The 23006-nt window shown below is 45.0% G+C and overlaps 1 protein-coding gene across 2 annotated transcripts in view; it reads right to left on the reverse strand.

Moving 5' to 3' along the window:
• Nucleotides 1-17891: 17891 nt before the first annotated feature.
• znf131 (zinc finger protein 131) overlaps nucleotides 17892-23006 on the reverse strand; it is a 29177-nt gene continuing 24062 nt past the window's right edge. For both annotated transcript variants that reach the window (XM_062454224.1, XM_062454223.1), the window contains 6 exons: nucleotides 21724-21868; nucleotides 21381-21507; nucleotides 20038-20226; nucleotides 19468-19843; nucleotides 19063-19193; nucleotides 17892-18932 (listed from right to left, as the gene is read on the reverse strand). In XM_062454224.1, the coding sequence (XP_062310208.1) occupies nucleotides 18474-18932; nucleotides 19063-19193; nucleotides 19468-19843; nucleotides 20038-20226; nucleotides 21381-21507; nucleotides 21724-21868 (1427 nt within the window). In that variant the 3' untranslated portion in view covers nucleotides 17892-18473. The remainder of the gene's footprint in view (nucleotides 18933-19062; nucleotides 19194-19467; nucleotides 19844-20037; nucleotides 20227-21380; nucleotides 21508-21723; nucleotides 21869-23006) is intronic.

Genomic DNA, 23006 nt, shown 5'->3' on the forward strand with positions numbered 1-23006 from the left:
CTAAGTACATTATATACGTGTGAAATGAGTTCCTGAAAGTATGTGCAAAGCGCAAAAACTTTGTCGCACTGAAATGTGGAGTTAGACTGAAGAACAGTTTCTCTTCCGTTTTCAGATCAGGTTTTAATGGGCGGAGCCAAAAAATGCCCTATCTACGTCATTTCGCCCCATCTACGTCAGATCACTGAATGGCTCCTCCTGCTGTACTGTTATTGTAGCTTACATCAGCTAGCTAGCTAGCTGATGCTACCACCCGCTACCACCCGCAACTGCATCTTCCCTGGATGCAAGAACTCCAGCTGCGCTGCAACACCATTTAAGTTCCCTGTTGATAATGAAAGGAAAAATAGGTGGATAGATTTTGTGAAGACCCACGCTCATGGAAAGCTTCGGATAAACTCCAACAGCCGCCTCTGCGCCACTGACCATTTCACGGCGGACAGTTTTTACATGGACCAGATACAGACGGGGTTCACCAACACACGGCTTCTCTTGCAGCGCGGAACCGTACCGAGCATCGCCCCCCCGGCCGTTCATCCTCCGATTGCACCTGGACCATCCACCGCCGCCAGCAGCTCATCACTCGTTTCTGTGTGCTTGTTATAATTATAATAGATAACTTTTCCAGAGGTATCTCTGCTATAATTAGTGCAAACCGCTAACTTGATATTAGGCTACTCGGTGTAGCGGGGTTTGCTCGTTTAAAGATAGATATACTTAATTTATCATAAAGTCTGGGGCACCACCCTAATATTGGTTTAGGACATTAGGGAATCCTATGTTTAATATGTAATAATCAGTCTCATCTTTAGGAATGAATTCGTTCTAAGAGTAGAGCCAATCGTAACATCAGTGAGCACGCACGTCAAAATATCTTTACAATGAATTTATTCAAGTAAGGTAAACAGATCTTATGAAAAGTTGGATTATGGGTTTGATATGAGAGATTGGTTTCAATGAACGGAATGAAATGGTCTAACTTAAAGAAAGGCAGAAATTGTACAGTCAGTGATTACATCCTTACAAATCATAAACAGAGCTCACGCCAATGCCATGTCGAGGAGGAAAGAGCGTTAGCCATAGTTACGTTTGATCAGGGGTTGATCAATGATGTTGAGGGCGGTTTGCGCCAAAGGTCCATTTGAAGAATCTGAAGTCACAGCGCGGCTGCGCTGGGTCATGTGACTGAGTCTGCGGGATCTCAGTGAAGTCGCATTTGGAATTGCGTTTTTGGTTCTTCTGTTGAAACGTCCAGATAGTGTCGCGATCACTATAAAGTTGAATCTCAGGAGAAGCTTGGCGACGTCCTTGGAACGCCAATCCTGATGGCGTTCATGCCATGGTCGGTTTCGCTGGAGTCCGAGATTGATGGTCATCTTAGGGCTTTATACAGTTCGAGGGAGGACCCGTCTGGGGTCAGATGTGGATTGGGGGAAGCTGGGTTCTCAACTCCCCCCTCCTTCCTTCACACCTACCAAAGGTGTGATCTGATCTCTGGCTGATCATTCGATGGTTCAAATATTGTTCTGGACATCTTGGTACAGTTACAAAATATAGTTGAATGATTGTTTTATTATGATAGCTTCGTGTAGATACCAAGAATGACGTGGTTATCTTTCAGGAAGAAGGAGTTGTTAGAATCAAGTTCTAATCAACTAGAATCAAGATATCAGTGAACACAACATTAAAACAAAGTAACAAACATAACACAAATATCCCTCTCATAATTCTCCACCTTGTACTCTTGTGGTAAAGGTGAAGTCTCAAGAACTTTCCTCAAAAGTTCTGATCAAGGTATGTTCTTTGTTCAAATCGCCGCCGAAACGGATAGCAAATGGTCGCTGGAGACGTGTTGTCTAAATCAGGCCCTTTGAAGCTTGCAAGCTAGCAGGAGGGCTGATTTGGTAGATTGGGGAGGTCCCCCCCCCATTCTATGGTTCCTTTGCATCGGCGTTTGGTGGGTAATCAGCATACTGAGGGTGTCACAAGGGCTGATTCTGATGTGATTGAATCACTCTTCAGGTGTGGCAAGATGTTGGCCGTGTGGTCTTGTGGACCTCACTACATCGGTGTAGAATGATGGTATTTTGGTGAAACGGTAACCTAGCTAATGTGCTAGAAGTAGTTGGAGAGCTCACTGTCTGCTGTCTCTGCTGTAAATGTTTACTCCTGTGTTACAGCTCAGGGGAATATTTCATTTATATGCATCTGTATGTTTCACTCATTGAACAAATACATTCTAATTCTATACTGTTTTATTCGGCTTGACGTAGCGTTCATTATCTGGGTCGTAGGTAGCTTACTTGAGAGAGGCGGCGCCTTCCAGCGAGGGGGCCGAGCTTCAGCTCCTGCAGGCGACACGCCCCCCCAGTCTCAAACAGAGAAGACTGCTGATTTTATTACGATTTCAAAGCCTAATTTAACATGTCTGTGTTTTTTTTCATTCGAGTTTGGATGGGTAGTTAATAATACATTATTCTGTGGTGTGGTGAACTTGAAACTCGTTTTTAATTCCACTTTACAGGATCTTTAACAAGGAGTCACCCTGTATTAGGGCCCCCTGTCTCATATCACCAAGATGTCATGAGAAAATACAGCAGAGTTAGGTCTGTCAGTGCCGCACAGGCCCACTTGATCAGACAACGTGAAATGGAAGGATGGAGGCGTACTATCCATATAGATGACAAGTAGTTTTGCTTTCGTCAACGAAAATTATGACTAAATATCATCGTCAACGAACCTTTATCAATTGACGAAAACGAGACGAGACGCAACGTAAATGCTGGTCATGTGACGATGACTATAATTAAATGTATAATGCAATATCGTTGATGAATAAAAACGAGACGAAATGTAGTTTACAAAATAAAAACAAGACGAAATGTAGTTTACAAAATAAAAACGAGACGAAATGTTATAACGTTATTTCATCTCGTTTAGTCGCATTATTATTATTAGCTAACTCATGAGGCTGTGCTTAATGTGTCTCATTTTAACGTTAGCTTTAGACGTTAGCTACTGTGCTGAAACCGACAGAGTCTGAGATAAACGTGTGTGACTAGCGTGTGTTTGTTTGTGAGTGTAAAGTGGGTTACCATGTGTGACTAGTGTGTGTACTGTGTGTGTGCGTATTTGTATGAGACAGTGTAAAGTGGGTTCTTAGTTCCTACCTGCATGTGTACTAAGCATCCCTTGTTGGCCAAATACTGTAGCTAGTTTTGTCATTCACATAGCAATCACACTGAACTGAATTTGGCATCAACAACATGACTTTGAATACCTTATTCTAGACCAATACATTAAACAAATGGTTTTGACATTAACATGTCTCTTGAGACTACTGCTTAGACTACTTCTGTTTTGATTAAAAAGACACTAAAATACAATTTTAATTGACTTAAACTGGACTAAATGTCATCAGTTTTCGTCGACTAAAACTAGATGAAAATAGTCATGGATAAGTCTGACTAAAGTAAGACTAAAATGCTCAGACTTTTAGTCGACTAAAACTAGACTAGACTAAAAAGAGTATGAACGTGACTAAAACTAATAAAAACTAAAATGACAGCTTGACACAAAGACTAGACTAAAACTCAAATTAAAACAGGCCGCCAAAAACAACACTAATGACAAGTGCATGTTTGGTTGTCGTTTGGTGGTGAGTTGTTTTGTTGGTCCTTTGTCATGGCGTGACAAATTGCTGCTGTGCTGTGATCCTGCGTTGGAAGGAAGGCTGTTGAGTGGCTGGTTGGTTTCTGTGGCGTGACGTCTTCTTGTTGTGTTGATGAGATCCTGTGTTGGTTTGAAAGGCTGGAGATGCTGGTGGGTTTTGTGGCGTGACATCTTGGCTTAACAAGGAGTCACCCTGTATTAGGGCCCCCTGGCTCATATCACCAAGATGTCATGAGAAAATACAGCATAGTCAGGTCTGTCAGTGCCACACAGTTTCAGGCTGGTCTCAGATCAGGTATAACAGGTTGGTCTCAGATCAGATCTAACAGGCTGGTCTCATATCAGATCTAACTGGCTGGGCTATCAGGCTGGTCTCAGGTCAGATCTATCAGGCTGGTCTCAAGTCAGATCTATCAGACTGGTCTCAGATAAGATATAAAAGGCTGGTCTTCCAGGCTGATCTCAGATCAGGTATAACAGGTTGGTCTCAGATCAGATCTAACAGGCTGGTCTCATATCAGATTTAACTGGCTGGTCTCAGGTCAGATCCATCAGGCTGGTCTCAGGTCAGATTTAACAGGCTGGTCTCAGGTCAGATCTATCAGGCTGGTCTCAGATAAGATATAAAAGGCTAGTCTTTCAGGCTGGTCTCAGATCAGATCTAAAAGGCTGGTCTCAGGTCAGATCTAACAGGCTGGTCTATAAGGCTGGTCTCAGGTCAGATTTAACAGGCTGGACTCAGATCAGGTATAACAGGCTGGTCTCAGATCAGATCTAACAGGCTGGTCTCATATCAGATCTAACTGGCTGGTCTGTCAGGCTGGTCTCAGGTCAGATCTATCACTCTGGTCTCAGGTCAGACCTATCAGACTGGTCTCAGATAAGATTTATAAAAGGCTGGTCTTTCAGGCTGGTCTAAGATCAGATCTAAAAGGCTGGTCTCAGGTCAGATCTATCAGACTGGTCTCAGATAAGATAACAGGCTGGTCTCAGATCAGATCTAAAAGGCTGGTCTCAGGTCATATCTATCAGTCTGGTTTCAGGTCAGACAACAGGCTGGTCTCAGGTCAGATCTATCAGGCTAGTCTCAGGTCAGATCCATCAGACTGGTCTCAGGTCAGATCCATCAGACTGGTCTCAGGTCAGATCCATCAGGCTGGTCTCAGGTCAGATCTATCAGACTGGTCTCAGATCAGATAACAGGCTGGTCTAACAGGCTGGTCTCAGATCAGATCTAACGGGCTGGTCTCAGGTCAGATCCATCAGGCTGGTCTCAGGTCAGATCTATCAGGCTGGTCTCAGGTCAGATCTATCAGGCTGGTCTCAGGTCAGATCTATCAGACTGGTTTCAGATAAGATATAAAAGGCTGGTCTTCCAGGCTGGTCTCAGATCAGGTATAACAGGTTGGTCTCATATCAGATTTAACTTGCTGGTCTCAGGTCAGATCCATCAGGCTAGTCTCAGGTCAGATCTATCAGACTGGTCTCAGATAAGATAACAGGCTGGTCTCAGATCAGATCTAAAAGGCTGGTCTCAGGTCATATCTATCAGTCTGGTTTCAGGTCAGACAACAGGCTGGTCTCAGGTCAGATCTATCAGGCTAGTCTCAGGTCAGATCCATCAGACTGGTCTCAGGTCAGATCCATCAGACTGGTCTCAGGTCAGATCCATCAGGCTGGTCTCAGGTCAGATCTATCAGACTGGTCTCAGATCAGATAACAGGCTGGTCTAACAGGCTGGTCTCAGATCAGATCTAACGGGCTGGTCTCAGGTCAGATCCATCAGGCTGGTCTCAGGTCAGATCTATCAGGCTGGTCTCAGGTCAGATCTATCAGGCTGGTCTCAGGTCAGATCTATCAGACTGGTTTCAGATAAGATATAAAAGGCTGGTCTTCCAGGCTGGTCTCAGATCAGGTATAACAGGTTGGTCTCATATCAGATTTAACTTGCTGGTCTCAGGTCAGATCCATCAGGCTAGTCTCAGGTCAGATCCATCAGGCTGGTCTCAGGTCAGATCCATCAGGCTGGTCTCAGGTCAGATCTATCAGGCTGGTCTCAGGTCAGATCTATCAGGCTGGTCTCAGGTCAGATCTATCAGGCTGGTCTCAGGTCAGATCTAACAGGCTGGTCTCAGGTCAGATCTATCAGACTGGTCTCAGATAAGATATAACAGGCTGGTCTCAGATCAGGTATAACAGGTTGGTCTCAGGTCAGATCTAACAGGCTGGTCTCATATCAGATCTAAATGGCTGGTCTATCAGGCTGGTCTCAGGTCAGATCCGTCAGGCTGGTCTCAGGTCAGATCTATCAGGCCGGTCTCAGGTCAGATCTATCAAACTCGTCTCAGATAAGATATAAAAGGCTGGTCTCAGATCAGGTATAACAGGTTGGTCTCAGATCAGATCTAACAGGCTGGTCTCGTATCAGATTTAACTGGCTGGTCTCAGGTCATATCTATCAGTCTGGTCTCAGTTCAGATCCATCAGGCTGGTCTCAGGTCAGATCTATCAGGCTGGTCTCAGGTCAGATCCATCAGACTGGTCTCAGGTCAGATCCATCAGGCTGGTCTCAGGTCAGATCTATCAGGCTGGTCTCAGATAAGATATAAAAGGCTGGTCTTCCAGGCTGGTCTCAGATCAGGTATAACAGGTTGGTCAAACAGAAGATGGATTAAAAGTGAAGATAGTGACTTCAACATCACAAGCTTCACCCAAAACAAAGCTCCAGTCACAGACACACTGTACTTGAAGCTAACATTTGGGGAAATGTCCCTAATCCACCCCATCCATGTCTCTCCGCTTGAGACTGCTGATTGGACACGATCTACTCAACAGACTGAAACCCCTCATTGACCAACGTCAAGAAGCCCTATCCACTGCCTCACCCTGAAGTCCAGAACACAGTCTTCACAGTGGAAGGGGGGGGACATCCCACGTCTGACCCAAATCTATCAGAAGAGGATCCGATCCATGGGTTAGATGGTCGCTCCAGACCGCCCCAGAGCTACGCCACTCACCCATCAAGACACAAGGTTCGAACAGGATCAGCACAATGCCATGACCATCAGGTGCCATCAGAAAACCCACCTGCAACAAGAAGCATCACAGGTCCAAAAGACGTCACATGAGACCAACTGGATGAGAGTGCAGAGAGTAGAAAGACCTACTATGGCCAGGAAAACGCCACTACCTGCAGACAACAAGCCATGCACAGAGGCCTGGCCTCGCCTTATATCAGCAACCACTGACTGTCAGACTGCTGATGAAACAAGTGCACAACAAGTGCCTTGACCAAAGTGCCTCAAAGTTCAAAAACAAACCTTCCTTTAAACCAAAAATAATAAGCAATACTGTCATGAGACAACCCAGACTACCAATATATATATATTACATTTAGTCATTTAGCAGACGTTCTTATCCAGAGCGACTTACAGTAAGTACAGGGACATTCCCCCGAGGCAAGTAGAGTGAAGTGCCTTGCCCAAGGACACATCATTTTTGCATGGCCGGGAATCGAACTGGCAACCTTCAGATTACTAGCCCGATTCCATAACCGCTCAGCCACCTGACTCCAATATATATATACATAAAAAAAAGAAATATGTTATCAGAAACCCAACATGATTTACTTTGAGGTACTGTCGCCTTAGAGCTACCGCCCCATAAGCAACCTTCCCTGGCTCCTGACAAATAAGACCATGACTCCAGGAAGTCAAGGCACCCACTTCTATCTCTCTTTTCTTTCCTTTCATTCTAAGACATAGAAACTTAGCCTAGAGAAACTTAGTAATAGGACCCAAGTTAGCGCTCATTGATTCCTACATTGTTTAGTGTCCACTCATGCCAATGTTTACAGAAGAAATGCTATCGTAGGGTCGTGTTTGTCTTTTCTCTGCTCTTCTTACGTGCCAACAGCCCAACGACGTCGAGTCATCGGACGCTGCCAGCAGGGGGATATGTAGCAGAGAGTCAAACCGCCAACACAGCCATTTCTGATCACCTCAGTAAGATACAGTACTGATGACATCAGGACGATTGATTGCATTGTATGAGCCCCAAAGGGGCTGATACCAGACCTTGTGTCAGGGAGACGTTTGATTTTAGTTTGCAAATGATTTAACCTAACTTTCGTTAGGATTAGTTAACATATACTCCCTCCATTGATCTCCAGAAGCCTATATATCTCTCTCTCCCTTTCCCCTCCCCACGCGCTCTCAACCTACCATCTTGTATTCCACTCTCATCATAGTTTAGGACCTACTGTATACTGTTCAACTCAACTCACTCTCAACTAACTAGGGGTGCAACAATTCAACAAGCCCACGGTTTCGGTTCGGTTTTGTTTAGCATATTAGGGGGGAGGAAAAAACATTACCATTTCAGTGTTTTCTCTGTATTTTCTGTATATCCGGCTAAGTCAGGGGTCCCGAAGCGCAGAAGGGGGGTGGATCCGGCGACTCAAAACGGGGGTTGGAGGAAACCGGAAAAATCGAACACAAAAAAATACACTGCCTACATAGCTTCTCTGACTAAAAAAACTGCTTGTACATCAGGGCAATGTATATTTTAATTTCAGAACATGCACTGCATGGGTGTGAAACGTTAAAAATAAACACGGCAACAATCGTTTTTACAAGCAGCAATTATCCATTGGATTAAATTAACCAAAAAACGCACTGGATGAGACAAACAGTCCATCATGTGACCATGACCATGTAAACAGCACAGGCTACTTGTGGGACTTATTTGAAAAAGTTAAGCACATTTTGTTGTCTTTTTGAAATTTTTTCCTCTGAGGGAAACGAGGCTAACAGCTAGCCTACTCAACCAGCACAAGCGCAAGTGTCACTTGAAGTCCCTCCCCCTCTGTCTTAACCTGAAAATTCACGTAAAAACGCATCGAAAATGCAAACACAAGACCATTGTGAAACTTCAATGGGGGATAAAGACTAACAAGACATATAACAACATTGAACACTACACAAAAAGATTTTTTAAAATTTTATTTAGGCAAATCATTTTCCATAGTGACAAAAGGTGCCTTATCCAATAGAAAAGGTTCCGGAATAGCCCTGGTTAGCATACTTTACACGTGCCTGGCTTCGTATGATTTGCCTCTCTCCAGCAGTGTTGCCAACTCCTCAGTAAGGAAAGTAGTGGTGCTGCGCGAGGCTATAGTGAGACTGAATGCCTGTGAGTGCTTTGGGACGGCGGAGGAGCTCACGGCAGCACCCGCTACTCGTTGAGGACAGTACTGCGGTCCGTGCTTTCATGTCAGAGTCTCTAAAACACCAGCAAGTCTCCAACAACATAAAAGTCGCCAGGAGGGTTTGGAAATATCGCCAGATATAGCAAGAAAGTCGCTGAGTTGGCAACACTGCTCTGCGGGTGTTCGGTTCTGTACCCCCCCCCCCCCCCCCCCCCCCCCCCAAAAAAAAAGGGTTTCTCGCAGATCCGAAAAACCACGGTTACATGTAAAACCGAACCGTGGGTAGTGTGTTGAACGGTCCGGTCTTTTTCGGTTCGGTTTTGCACCCCTACAACTAACCTATAACTTCTCTGGTATTTGTTCATTATAATTACATGTTCTTAAATAAATCTCGCGTTATCCCTCACGTTATCTGATCTACTTTCATAGAATTCACTATTTAAGATTATTACGAAGGCTATTCTTCAATAAACTTACATAAGGTTTCCTCAGTCCCTTTAACAAAATGAGGTGGTGCCCCCAAGAACTATATACTTTATTATAAATTAAGTATTGCTAATCTTAAACGAGCAAACCCCGCTACATTCCCCTGTGTTCTCAGTGTAAAACACTGATGTATAGATAAAACTTGCTATACATAATGATCACAGTAACATACGTCACCAGCATCACTGTATTACTTTATAAATGGCCACTCATATACAGTGGGGGAACCACTGTCCTCAGGCCTCCAGGGAAATCTGTTCCCCTCGTGTTCAGTGTAAAAGACTAATGTAAAATATTTGAAAAATATTTTCTACAAAAAGTTTTGAAATGTTGAAAATAAATTATTTCCAAAAATAGGTTTGCATCATTGATGAGTACAGTACATTTTTATAAACCATTTATAACCTCTTTTTTCCAACCTTACAAAACCTTTTTCCCAGGCCTCCAGGGAAATCTGTTCCCCCTGTGTTCTCAGTGTAAAAGACTGAGGTATAGATGAAACTTGCTATACATAATGATCACAGTAACATACATCACCAGCATCACTGTATTGCTTTTTAAATGGCCACTCTAAGTGTCAAGTGGGGTAGGACCCAAATGCAAGGGAGTACGCAGCCATTTTGAAAACAAAGGGTTTAATCATGAAAAAGCCAGGGAAACAGATAGGGTACTCACACGGACATGGGTAGTAAGGACAAGACAAAGACTGGACACAAAACAGAAACCTAAATACACAGAACCAAACAACACACAGGTGGACACAATGAAGCTAACGAGACAGGTGAAGACAATGACAGGGAAACACTAGGGCAGGGCAAAAAACTGAAACCGGGGGGGGCACGGCTGTGGCCGTGACAGTACCCCCCTCTCAAGGGACGTCACCGGACGTCCCACAAGGCCGGGAAGGGGGTCGGAGCAGATCCGGAGGACGACCCGGAGGCAGGGCAGAGGGTCGGGGCAGGTCCGGAGGTCGGCCCGGAGGCAGGGCAGAGGGCCGGGGCAGGTCCGGACGGCGGCCCGGAGGCCGGACGGGCACAGGGGACAGGAGGCGCCTGGGAGCGCGGACGAGGAGGCGCCTGGGAGCGCGGACGAGGGGGCGCCTGGGAGCGCGGACGAGGGGGCGCCTGGGAGCGCGGACGAGGGGGCGCCTGGGAGCGCAGGCACCGTGGCAGGCGGCAGCCAGAAGTCCTCGGGCGGAGGAGGCGGAGGCCAGAAGTCCTCGGGCGGAGGAGGCGGCGGCCAGAAGTCCTCGGGCGGAGGAGGAGGCTGCCAGAAGTCCTCGGGCGGAGGAGGTGGCCAGAATTCCTCCGGCGGAGGAGGTGGTGGCCGGGGCACAGGGCAGGACCGAGGCGGGGGTACAGGGCAAGACCGAGGCTGGGGTACAGGGCAAGACCGAGGCTGGGGTACAGGGCAGGAACGGGGCTGGGTACCGGAGGCAGGCGGCCGAGACTCCCTGGCAGGAACAGCCTCGGTGCTCTGGGTGCTGGGCGGCACAACCTTGGTCGTCCGGGTGCTGGGCGGCACAACCTCAGGATGAGGCAGGGGCACAGGGCAGGATCGAGGTAGGGGCCCAGGGCAGGACAGAGGCTGGAGTCGTGGTTCGGGCTGGAGCCAGGTCTTGGTCTTCCTCTGCAGGCTTCGGGGTCCACCGAAGGCTAGGCGGGTCCCTAGGAAAGGGTTGCGAAAACTCTCCGCTGGGTCCATTTGTGGTCTTGTCCTTCTGATAGGGTGTGAGGTGGGGTAGGACCCAAATGCAAGGGAGTACGCAGCCATTTTGAAAACAAAGGGTTTAATCATGAAAAAGCCAGGGAAACAGATAGGGTACTCACACAGACATGCGTAGTAAGGACAAGACAAAGACTGGACATAAAACAGAAACCTAAATACACAGAACCAAACGACACACAGGTGAACACAATGAAGCTAACAAGACAGATGAAGACAATGACAGGGAAACACTAGGGCAGGGCAAAAAACTGAAACCGGGGGGGCACGGCTGTGGCCATGACACTAATATACAGGGGGGGGGACCACTGTCCTCAGGCCTCCAGGGAAATCTGTTCCCCTTGTGTTCTCAGTGTCAAAGACTAATGTAAAATATATGAAAAATATTTTCTTTCCCTTCCTAAATAAAGATACACACAATTTTGTTCAACTCATGCAGCTTCATAGCTTGTTGGCTGCATTGCTGCGGTCTCCCGGTCGTGTAGATTCACCCTCTACAACATCCGGAAGATCAGGAGATACCTGTCTGAGCACTCCACCCAGCTGCTAGTCCAAGCACTTGTCCTCTCCAAGTTGGACTATTGCAACTCGCTGCTCGCTGGTCTCCCAGCATGTGCAACCCGCCCCCTTCAGAGGATTCAGAACGCAGCGGCCCGCCTGGTCTACAATCTACCCAGACGCTCCCATGTTACCCCGCTCCTCATCTCTCTCCACTGGCTACCTATCATGGCCCGTATCAGATTCAAGACCCTGGTATTGACCTTCTGAGCAGTGAACGGGACTGCACCCGTCTACATCAAGTCTCTCCTGCAGCCTTACACCCCCACCCGTCACCTACGGTCTTCTTCAGACAACCGCCTGGTGGTCCCACCGCTCAAGACCGCCCGGTCCCAACACAAGCTCTTCTGTCTGTCTCTCACTGACTGTCTCTCCACCTTCAAGAAAAGGCTCAAGACGCACTTGTTCCGGGAGTACAACGGTACTTAGGAATGGTTCGCTTGACCCGATGTTAGTTTCCTCAAGGATCACAATGACTCTTGCTTAGAGACTTGTTGCTCTTGTGGTTAGTGGTAACTGACTTAAATTTTTGTACTCGCTGTGATATATTGTTTTTATTATTGTTGCTTGCTTTTTTCCACAGGTACACTTGCACTTATAGCAGTTCATGTTGTTTAATTGTAACTTGTTTAACTACATGCTCTTATGGTTCTTCCCTTTGGCACTTATTTTGGTTGTTCACAATGTGTGCTTCATGTTTTGGCTACTCGCAATGTTTTGTGGCTATCTCGTTGTCATGATCAGTGACCTATGCACTTTGTAAAGCTCTCTCTTGGAAGTCGCTTTGGATAAAAGCGTCTGCTAAATGAATAAATGTAAATGTAACTCATTCATCACCCATGCTGGCATTTCCATACACACAGATTGACATCAACATACTATTCACCACAATCAAGCGGAGCTGGTTCATGCAGGGGGACGCGAGACATTGCGCCTCATTAGCAGCGCGTCACTAGCAGCGTGTCATATCACGCAGTAGGGGCACACCTTAGCAGGGCGGGCTATTTAATCAGAATATCGCTGCACTGCTTAGTGCGACACAGGTTGCTTCTGTTTAATCTGCTGCCGCCGCCTCCCCGGCCTCCACCCTTGGTTCTGTTTCCTGTCGTAGGGGGAATGCGTCGCTGCTCTCTGCTCGGAGGTCGAGACGGTGTCTCCGTTGGGTGCGGCAGGGAGCCGATGCAAGCAGAATCATAATGCCAAATCAAGTGTTACAATCATGTGTTGTACCGTGTGAAATAAAGTATCAAGTACATACTATACTGAGTCCTCCTGCCTGAACCACCTTCCCTTTCAACCTCAACTTTCTCGTCCTCCACGCATTGCATACAGTTCCTATTTTACTTATCACCCCGGTCCATGTGGCATCCCTAGCCCCCTCGCTATCCACACCCAAATTTACACCTCTTCCACCCGTAGCCCAACCTCTACTCTCTCTACCCTTCCTATATACATAATTTCGGACTTGTCCCTATTGATCTTTGCCCCTGATGCTCTGCCATACTTCTCCACCAACTCCAACACCCTCCTCACACTCCCTCCATCCCTAACCGTGATTGTTGCGTCATCTGCATAGTGATTTATGACACACCTCCCCCATATGGCAAACCTATCCCCTCCACCCTGTCATCTTCCTTAATGAGTGTAGCCAGTGGCTCTACCACTATAGCATACAGTAGTGCTGACAGCGGACACCCCTGACTCACTGACCTCCCTATCACAAACCTGTCCGTCAGAACCCCATTCACCTTTACACTACTCTGTGCACACCCGTATAACCTCTTTACCCATCCCACCAACTTCTCCCCAAACCCAAACTTCTCTAACACCCTAAACAGAAACTTGTGCTCTACCCTATCAAACGCCTTGTTCCAGTCTATCCCCACCACTACCCCCCCTATCCCATCCCTCTTCATATACTCGATCACATCCCTAACTGTCCCTATTGTGTCCGCCATATCCCTACCTGGTACACTATAACTCAGTGTAGGCTGCACTATCTCCCCTATCACTCTCTTCACCCTATTCGCTAATAATTTGGTCAGTATCTTATAATCCACATTCATTAAACTAATCGGCCTATAATTCCCTAGATCTTGTCTGCTACCTTTCTTCTATAAAATTGTTATCACCCCTTCTACCATTCTATCCTGCACTAACCCCGTCCTCTCCATCCCTCTAAACACCTCCACCAAAATTGGTGCTACCTCATTCTTATACTCCTTGTACCACTCAATCCCTATCCCATCACTCCCTGGGCTCTTCGCACTTGTCAGACCTCCAATTGCTTCTATCACCTCTGATTCACTTATTTCCCTATCACACCACATTCTATCCGTCTCACTCACCTTACTCTGTACGCTATCCACCACCTCATCCATACTACCCTCATCTACCCCCCCCTTTTTATACAACTCCCCATAAAACTCTTGCACCCTCTCCAATATCTCCACATAATCCTCTGTTGCCACCCCATCCTTATTATTGATTTCATTTTTTGCCTTGCTCCTCAGAACCACTCCCCTACACTTCTCCTTCTCAAACCTATCCAGCTCCATCTTTACCTCTAAATACTTCTCCCTGCTGTACCCTTCCTCGTCCTCTGCCTTTCCTAACTCCACCCTCAATCTTTCCCTTTAAAACCTTCTCTTCCCTCATCATCCTTTCTTTCCTCCTCTTGCTATACCAAATACTAATTGATTTAATCCCATTCTTTATTCTCTCCCATCTCTCCCCCACTCCATTGTCCATACTGTCGCACTCTGCATAACCTGCCCTCCTCTCATTCTCTCTATCCAACAACCCCCTAATCTGCTGCTTGTACTCCTCCTCACTGATATACCCCACATTCAGAATACACCCCCCCCTCCTACCTCCTCACCCCCTATCTTAATCGTAAACCTTACCCCATTGTGATCACTAAAACTATTTCCATGATGTCTGAATCTATCTATATACCTAATGCTTTCTGCCTGTACTAAAACTAAATCTATTCTACTCTGCTTCAGCACCCCCACCCTCATATGCTTCCTCGTGAATTCTCTCTTCTCTGGATTCTCATATCTCTATACATCCACAAGGCCTTTGTCTGCCATCATCTCCAATAGCATAGCTCTCGACTTGTCCCCTCGAAGTTCTACACCCATACCAATATCTAATCTGCTACATTTGATATTGAAGTCCCCCACTACAATACACCTCCCCACTATTAACCCTTCCAACTCCTCTATAATACTCCTCTTGTCCATTTCCACATTTGGCACATATATATTGATAACATCATCCACCCCTTTTTAATTAGTATTGCTACCCCTCTTGCATTACTCGCCCCATTATTATAAAACATGTCACCCTCCCATTCCTCCCTCATTACCTCCACTTTGCCCTCATCCCAATGTGTCTCCTGTATGCACATGATATCACTCCTGTACACATACAATAAAACCTTCATTTTGCTTCTGTCCTTTAACCCATTGACATTTATGGAAGTTACTGTGGCCATGAGAGCTACCCAAAAATAATAATAAATATAACCAATCATTAAAATAGTCACTTGACACTTTCCACCTGTTCTCCATCCTCGTCCTCCCCGCTCCTCTGGACACAATCCCTTGCGTAGTGCCCAGTCTTGCCACAGCGGAAGCACTTGAATTCTGGACAGTCTTTAAAAATATGCCCCGGCTTGATGCACAGCCTACATACTCTCACCTGCTGGTCATAGATAACCCGAAAGTGTTCAATGCCTCTCAATGTCTCAAACTTGGTGGAGTATGGGAGCAAACTGACCTGCTCCGTGAAACGCACCTTTAAGAAACGCGTCCCATCCACAATCTCCGTTCCAGGCCACGCTTAACAGTTGAGTACTCCCCACTCCTCCAGTCTTGCTATAATTCTCCAATCCTGCAGATACACCGGCAGGTTGATGAATGACACCACCATCTCATTATTCACAATTTCACTGCCATGAACCAGAGCCCCTCTCACTCTGATGCCATCCATTAGCTTCACCTTCCCATCATTGTCCTTCATAGTGAGTTCATATTTCCTGTCTCCTCTCGTCCTGCAGCCCAGCACCACTCCACACTCCTTTTTCACCTCCTTCAATAAGTCCATCATGGAAATATGTTCTGTTCCTTCCACCACCACTTCCACGGTCAATTCCTTCCCTTATTTGTCTCGCTCTCCTCTGCCATCCTTGACTCTCTCCTTTTGTCCACCTTCAATCGGCATATTTGCCCCGTTAGTTGTTTGTTTATCTTTCGTTTGTCTGTCCGATCTTCCTTCATTCCTTTTGTCTGCGTGCTGTTCCATTGTCAGATCCAGTCCAGTGTTCGTTGCCATGCTAGCCGTCCGCAATATAAAACACAGAAAAACAAACAGTCCCCCAAACAGCAACAGCTGCTGGGGGAAAGACAACTAACACAAACACAAAACTATTTACGAACAAAAAATGAAAGAAACAAAATAACACTGTATCACGACAAAAACTTACTCTGAACAAACACTCTCCACCTGCTCTCTGTGCACTCACTTCCTGGTTTGTCAAAAAGTGGGCATTGTCATGCTGGTTTGGACGTACAAAATACTTTGACGACCATAGGCTACTTATTCATATCCAGATATGGTATTTGACAGCCCAAGGTGGTCTCTCTCTCTCTTTGTCAGCAAAATGAAAACAGCTTCCAGCCCCTTTCATGAAGGACTACTTTTGCATATTGCAAAATTTCTGTTTCTAAGTGAGTGAGAAAAAGAGCATACCATACACCACCTGGTATCCACAGGCGGTCGGTCTCCCATCCAACCACTAACCAGGCCCAACCCTGCTTAGCTTCCGAGATCTGACAAGATCTGTCCTTGCCATGCTGGTTTGCCAGACAAAATACTTTGACAACCATAGGCTACTTATTCATATCCAGATTTGGTTTTGACAATCCAAGGTGGTCTTTCTCTCTCTCTCTCTCTCTCTCTCTCTCTCTCTCTCTCTCTCTCTCTCTGTGTGAGCAAAAGAGCATACACCACCTGGTATGGGGTCAGCCCTATATTCCCACAGGGAACATAGGCACGCTCCCATCGAAACAACCTCACATGCTATGTCCTTGTACTTTATATAGTGCCTGGTTCTCAAGATAATCAAGCCACAGACACAAATTGTAGCTTTTGTAAGAATATATCTTGAACTATAAAATATTCCAAATGATTTGCCAAGTCATTTACCATCCTTATTGTGTTGTATATAAACTCCTCAAAAAAAGTTCGGAAACTTTATTTCGGTCGATTATTCCTCCCCTTCAATAATACCAATTGGTATTGTATTTTATATTGTTGGAAAGCCTGATAAGTCAAAACGAGAGTGAATACCAACAGAAGAATATTCCAGGGGATTTTGGCACATTTTTTGGGGCCGCTACCAACATGGTTAGCTGTGTTGCTCATTCCATGACCTTGTGGAACATCCATACGCAGCCACAACAGCTTGGCACCTCCTCCTCATGCTGGTCACCAGCCTGGTCACACACTGCTGTGGGATGGCATCCCATTCCTCAACCAGGATTTGTCGCAAGTCAGCCAACATGTTTGCGTTGGTCACTCTGGCACGTACAGCACGCCCAAGCTGATCCCATGAGGAGGAGGTGCCAAGCTGTTGTGGCTGCGTATGGATCTTCCACACGCTACTGAGGTCCCTGACAGTGTAAAATGAATAAAGGGTAAAAATGGCCAATATGTGTTGTTTTTTCCTTATTACTGTGGGAGAGTGCAATCATCCAATCCACCAAGCAACTCAAAACAAGAGTGAATACCAATAGAAGAATATTGCAGGGGATATTGGCACATTTTTTTGGGCCGCTACCCACACGGTTAGCTGTGTTGCTCATTCCACGAATGCACGATCCTTACAAGTTGTACCTCGTTGTAAAGGTGACTAATCAGGCTTTCCAATGGTATAAAATACAATACCAATCGGTATTATTAAAGGGGAGGAATAATCGACCGAAATAACGTTTCCGAACCTTTTTTGAGGAGTTTATATAATTGTTTTTGTCTTCTCAAAACAAGACTTATCAGATTTGTTATGGACTCTCCATACATCCTGTTTAAAACGGGGAAAACATGTCTATGCTCTTTACAATTAACATTATAGGATCGACTTTCTGTTGTAAATCAAGAGCAGCAAAGTATACCATCCTTGTCTATAACATGATGTGGTAACTCCGTCCAACTGACATGTAATGACAAGTCAGTATTTGACAAAATCCTTCTCTTTATTTTGATGTACAAATAAAAAGACAATTATATAAAAAACAGACAATTGAAACTTCCAGCTTTGTGAACACCCTATTTTGTGGAAATTTTGGAAACTGCAAGTCAACAGTAAAAGTAAATACGTTTCAGAGATGTGATGGGGAAATGATCAGATATTATTTTACAATAAAATATCTTCTCTTGCTATACAAATAAACTAAAATATTCTAACTTAAGCTCCTGATATATGTTGAAGTCTGGCAGATAATTTTACTTTACATGCTTTCCCCCCCCCCGTTCACCCAACTTTATTCAACAAAATGATCAGAACTTAAAAACCTTTGTCAACAAGGTTCTGTATCAGTTGTGGAAGTATATTGAAACGTAGTTATTTCAATAAAGAATACATAGTTCATAGAGTAGAAATGAGAAAAGAGGCAGGTAAAGGAGAAAAGGTTTATCAGAAACTTTGTTAATTTATGAAAAAGTTTGAAAGTGAATCAGAAGCTGACACAGAGGGAAGAAGAAACAGATGAAACCATCAAAACAGGCTCAAAATAAATAACAGTAAATACTTCCAGTCTCATACAGATTCTGCTGCTTTCTCCACCACTATAACACTCCTTTTTACCCTCACCTCAGAGTTCCCCTCCTCTCCTGTTGACACCTGCACCACCTGGATTTCCACCCCTGCCTCTTTCAGCCTCACAACATCCTCCTCACACATCTCTGTCATCACCTCATCCTCCATCCCCAGAGGCGCCTGCTCCATTGCCACAACATCCACGGGCTCCACAGTAACATGCTCCACATGCATGCTATCCTCGAGCAAGATGGCCTCGTCATGCGTCCCAATGGTGATGCCAATGTTTGGGTCAGCAATGAGCTCCTGGACGCCGTGAGCTTCAGTGAAGTGGACTTGTAGGTCTTGGGGCTGGGTGAACCATAAGTCACACATGGTGCAGTGGTTAGGCTTGTCTCCTGTATGGGTCACCAGGTGGTCCTTGAACAAGTCCCAGCAGTTGAAAACACTGTTGCATACCTGAGACAATTTTTTGGGGTAAAGTCAGAAAATTTGAAAGAGGGATAGACAACACCTTTGTTGTACGAAAAAGTCTGTACTTCTTAAAAAACGTTTGAAATTTGCAACAAGGTTACACATGTTCACATACCTGACATTCATAAAGCTTCTTGCGGCCCTTCTTGGCCCCAGAGCCATTTTGACAAGCTGTCATGTGACATTTCAGTGTGCTGTTTCGGGCGAAGCGCTCATGGCAGTCAGGACACTCATAGGGCTTCTCACCTGCACATGGGTCCAATCGGAGTACACAACCGTCACCATATATTGTGTTATACTCACATATACTAATACACACACACAAACATAATTATGCTTGCTGTAAAATTATTCTTAAAAATGTAACTTACAGTTTAGGAATAAACAAACAGATGATTTTGTGTTATCTTTTTAAGAGAGTGGGATGATTTTGCCAAAGGTTTTGTGGCCAACATCCATGCATTGTTTGTTAATAAAGAAGGACAATCGGTACTCTTCCCTGGTTTGTAATCACTCTCACCGGTGTGCTTCCGCAAGTGCTCCTTAAAATGTCCAAAATGGTCAAACTGTTTGTCGCAGTACTCGCAAGTGTGCAGTTTCTTCTGAGGCTTCTGACCTCGAGATAGCTCCTCTGCCTCAAAGTGAAACGTGTTGATGTGCTGTTTGAGTGCCCCTTCTCGCGTGTAGGCCTTCCCGCAGTGTCTGCACACGTGTGGCTTGTCCAGTGAGATAACATGCGCTCGCATGTGCTGTTTGAGGTGGTAGTAGAGCTTGAAGCTGCGGTCACATTTATTGCAGCGGAACATGTTGTCTAGCTGGGAGATCTGGACTTCCACCACTTCCACATTCTCTAGAACTTTTGAGTCTGCCACAGTCTCCTCCTGGTATACCAGCTCCTGGGAGAAAAATACACCAATACACCACATTGTTAGTTTGTCAATGAACCAACACAGCTATTTCCACAATGCTGTATTCATGAACTACATTAACTACTATTAAAAGCTACTATTATAATTTTAAATAAATACTTTCTATACATTTCGATACTTAAACAAATATGATAGAAGCAAAATTCCAGCAGGTGCGGTACCTCTGGATCCTCCTTCTTCACTAAATGCAGTGATGTTTCCCCCTGTTGGTACTTGCTGGTGATGTCAGCAAGCAGTGCTAACGCAGAATCATCTGAGGCCTGCTGGGCGTTCCTGGCTGCATCCACCACCTCTTCTAGCCCAGCCTCCTCCACCTCGATGGCCCCCTCTCCAATCACCTCTATCTCTACCTACCAGGAATAGAAGCTGGGGTCACCACAGAAATTCAGATTATGAAAACAGACATCTAAGAAAACACCAACTAAAGCCGGGATTACACCGGGCGCCTCTGCGGCTCACTGAGGTTTTGTTCCGTCCTCCACGCGGCGTCAACTCACACCGGGTTGGGTTAGGGTAGGTAATGTTGGTGAGAATAACTTTTTGCAGTATTTGCTTAAATAAACTTGACATCTTGATAGCTATCAATAAATCTAAAAGATTGACAGTATAATGAAATCAATCCAATATCTGTGGGCGTTACAGGACTGTAATAAATACGACCAATCATTAAGGTCGGACCGGCACTAATGATTAGACGGCATTCGGACTGAATGAAATGATTGGACGGATTACTTGTCTGTCTACCTACCTTCCGGCAGTAGTCAGGCAGCACGTTCATGTGTTTTGGGAGAGTGGCTTTGAAGGGACAGGGTGGGATATTTTAGTTTTAATCCTTTCGAACTCTAGCTAAAATTGCTAGGTTATTAAAATGTACCTACCCTACCTTTAATTGTGTTTATTGTTATGTCCTACTTTGTTGTGCTGTAGCCGTAAACAAAATTAATACACTTAAAAGTACAGTTATGAATGACATAGTTAAAAGATTTGTAGCTGTAGTCGTTAAAAATACATTCATCCTCAATTATTTTGTATCTATATTTCACTGTAAACTCTGCGGCTTGGACTAGGCATCCATAAAAAATAGACAAGCTACCTATCTTTAGCAAAGCAGAGTGGAGAGCCACTTCTAGGATGCTTCTGAAATGCAACGCGGTGTATCTGGTGGACACACAAGCATTGACTAGAGTGCCCGCAATCATCTCTGGTGGCTGTCGGAGCCGTAAATATAGGTCTACATTATATGGCCAGGCCAAATGTATGTGGACAATTCTTTCGTGGCTGTGTCTATAGAAAAGCCTGCCCAGAAAATGCGCATAATTTAAAAATGAAAGTAGGTGTCCATATGAGCAGGTGTCATAGTTTTGTCCATTTAGTGTACAGAATTATTAATGTAGCTAATGGCTGATTATTCAACCTGAAAAACTCCACCCAAATAATGGATGTTATCAAGAATTAAGAAAAGTTGTAAAAGTAAGCCATCACCAGCAGTTTGCCCATCTCTAACCTGCTCAGTCTCCACTGAGGGCAGAGTCTCGGTGATGACGTTTGATGTTTCGGAAATCTTCCTCTTCATTGAATTGCTCTTCCCCATCAATGGCTGGGAAGGACTAAAGTTGGAGCTGTCACTTACCCTACAATTAGAGAATGGAGAGGAAGTGGGTCAATACCAAACTTAATTAAGCTAAAATGAAAACCTGTGAAAAACTATCGATAACAAATAAAACATTTTCACATACAACTGGAAATTAACAAATTATATTCCTCCTGACAAGCTACATTACACAAATAATAGATATATATATATGTAGAATATATTCTACTTAAACAGTATACGGTTGTGGTCCTACCTGTTGTTGAGAGCCTTGATGGCCCCCTGCATCTGGAGGTATTCTGCTGCCTTCCAAACGTCGCTAACCTCCTCTTGCCCACTGACAACCAGGGTTGCAGTGTAGGTGAACTCCATCAACTGCCTGAAGGCCGAGTTACTCACTCCTGTCAGACAATGATGAGACATAGTACACATGACTATCTTTTGGAAATAAAGATATATAAAAAATTATGGGCTATTCCCTCAAATGTAATTCTAGCTGTATTACCTAGAGAGCATTTAAATTATAGCCAAAAGTTTATTGAATATAATTGTCATTGTTTAAATATAGTTTAAAAGATTGTGAATGGAACACAAACTACCATTGAAAATTCAAACTAAAACTTTTTCAGACTAACTTTTTTAAATTGACACGATTGGGGGGTTGAACAAGTGATGAAAATAAATATTTATATATATTTTTTTATTAAATAGGACGCCGACACCTGACTTCCCGGCAGAATGCTTGCAAACGGCAGAGTGTCACCGGCCCCCCACACGGATTAGGAAACGAGGGGCGAGAGGCGGCATTCGCCGGCGCATTCGAGCGAGAAGCACAAAGCCGCCGCTCCCCACAATCATTCTCTCCAACATAAGATCACTGAGAAATAAGATCGACAAGCTTCTTGCGTCTGCACAATACATTTACGAGTACAGAGACAGCTGTCTTCTATGCTTCTCTGAAACTTGGCTAAACACTTCAGTAAACAATGACAGTCTGGCACTTCCGGGTTTTGGGACACCGGTGCGTCTGGATAGAGATCCCTTAGCAACAGGGAAGACAATAGAGAATGCGAAGTTGACGTCACGCCACGTTGAATTCTGGGTAAATGGCAAAACCGTTTTGTTTGGGCGCCATCTTGTGAGTTCAACGGACATACAACATACATCAGTGGGCGTCTTAATCAGCACATTTAGAGGCATCAAACATTTCCAGGGAGGGCCTCTGTACTGATCCGAATTAGGTCATCGGTGGTGGATGGGTTCAAACCGTGTTTTTACAGTCAATGGTTCAAACTAATCGTTAATGGAAAATGTAGTTGTTATGTTGTATTCGCAACAGTCGGCGCTCTTGGTTTTCTGCATGCCCTGCCCCTGCGGCAGACAGAAGGGGACTTAGTTGGGGGGTTAATTTTGTTCACGGAAGCATTGTTTAAGTTTCTATTGTTGAACTCGTGTTTATTTTGATATGTGTAGTGTTGGATGTTAGTTTGCTTAGTTCGATTGTTCACACTGAGGGTGAAGGTTAGCTAGCTAGATCGC

Source organism: Osmerus eperlanus, chromosome 28, assembly GCF_963692335.1.
Source record: "Osmerus eperlanus chromosome 28, fOsmEpe2.1, whole genome shotgun sequence".
In the NCBI taxonomy this organism is placed as follows: domain Eukaryota; kingdom Metazoa; phylum Chordata; class Actinopteri; order Osmeriformes; family Osmeridae; genus Osmerus; species Osmerus eperlanus.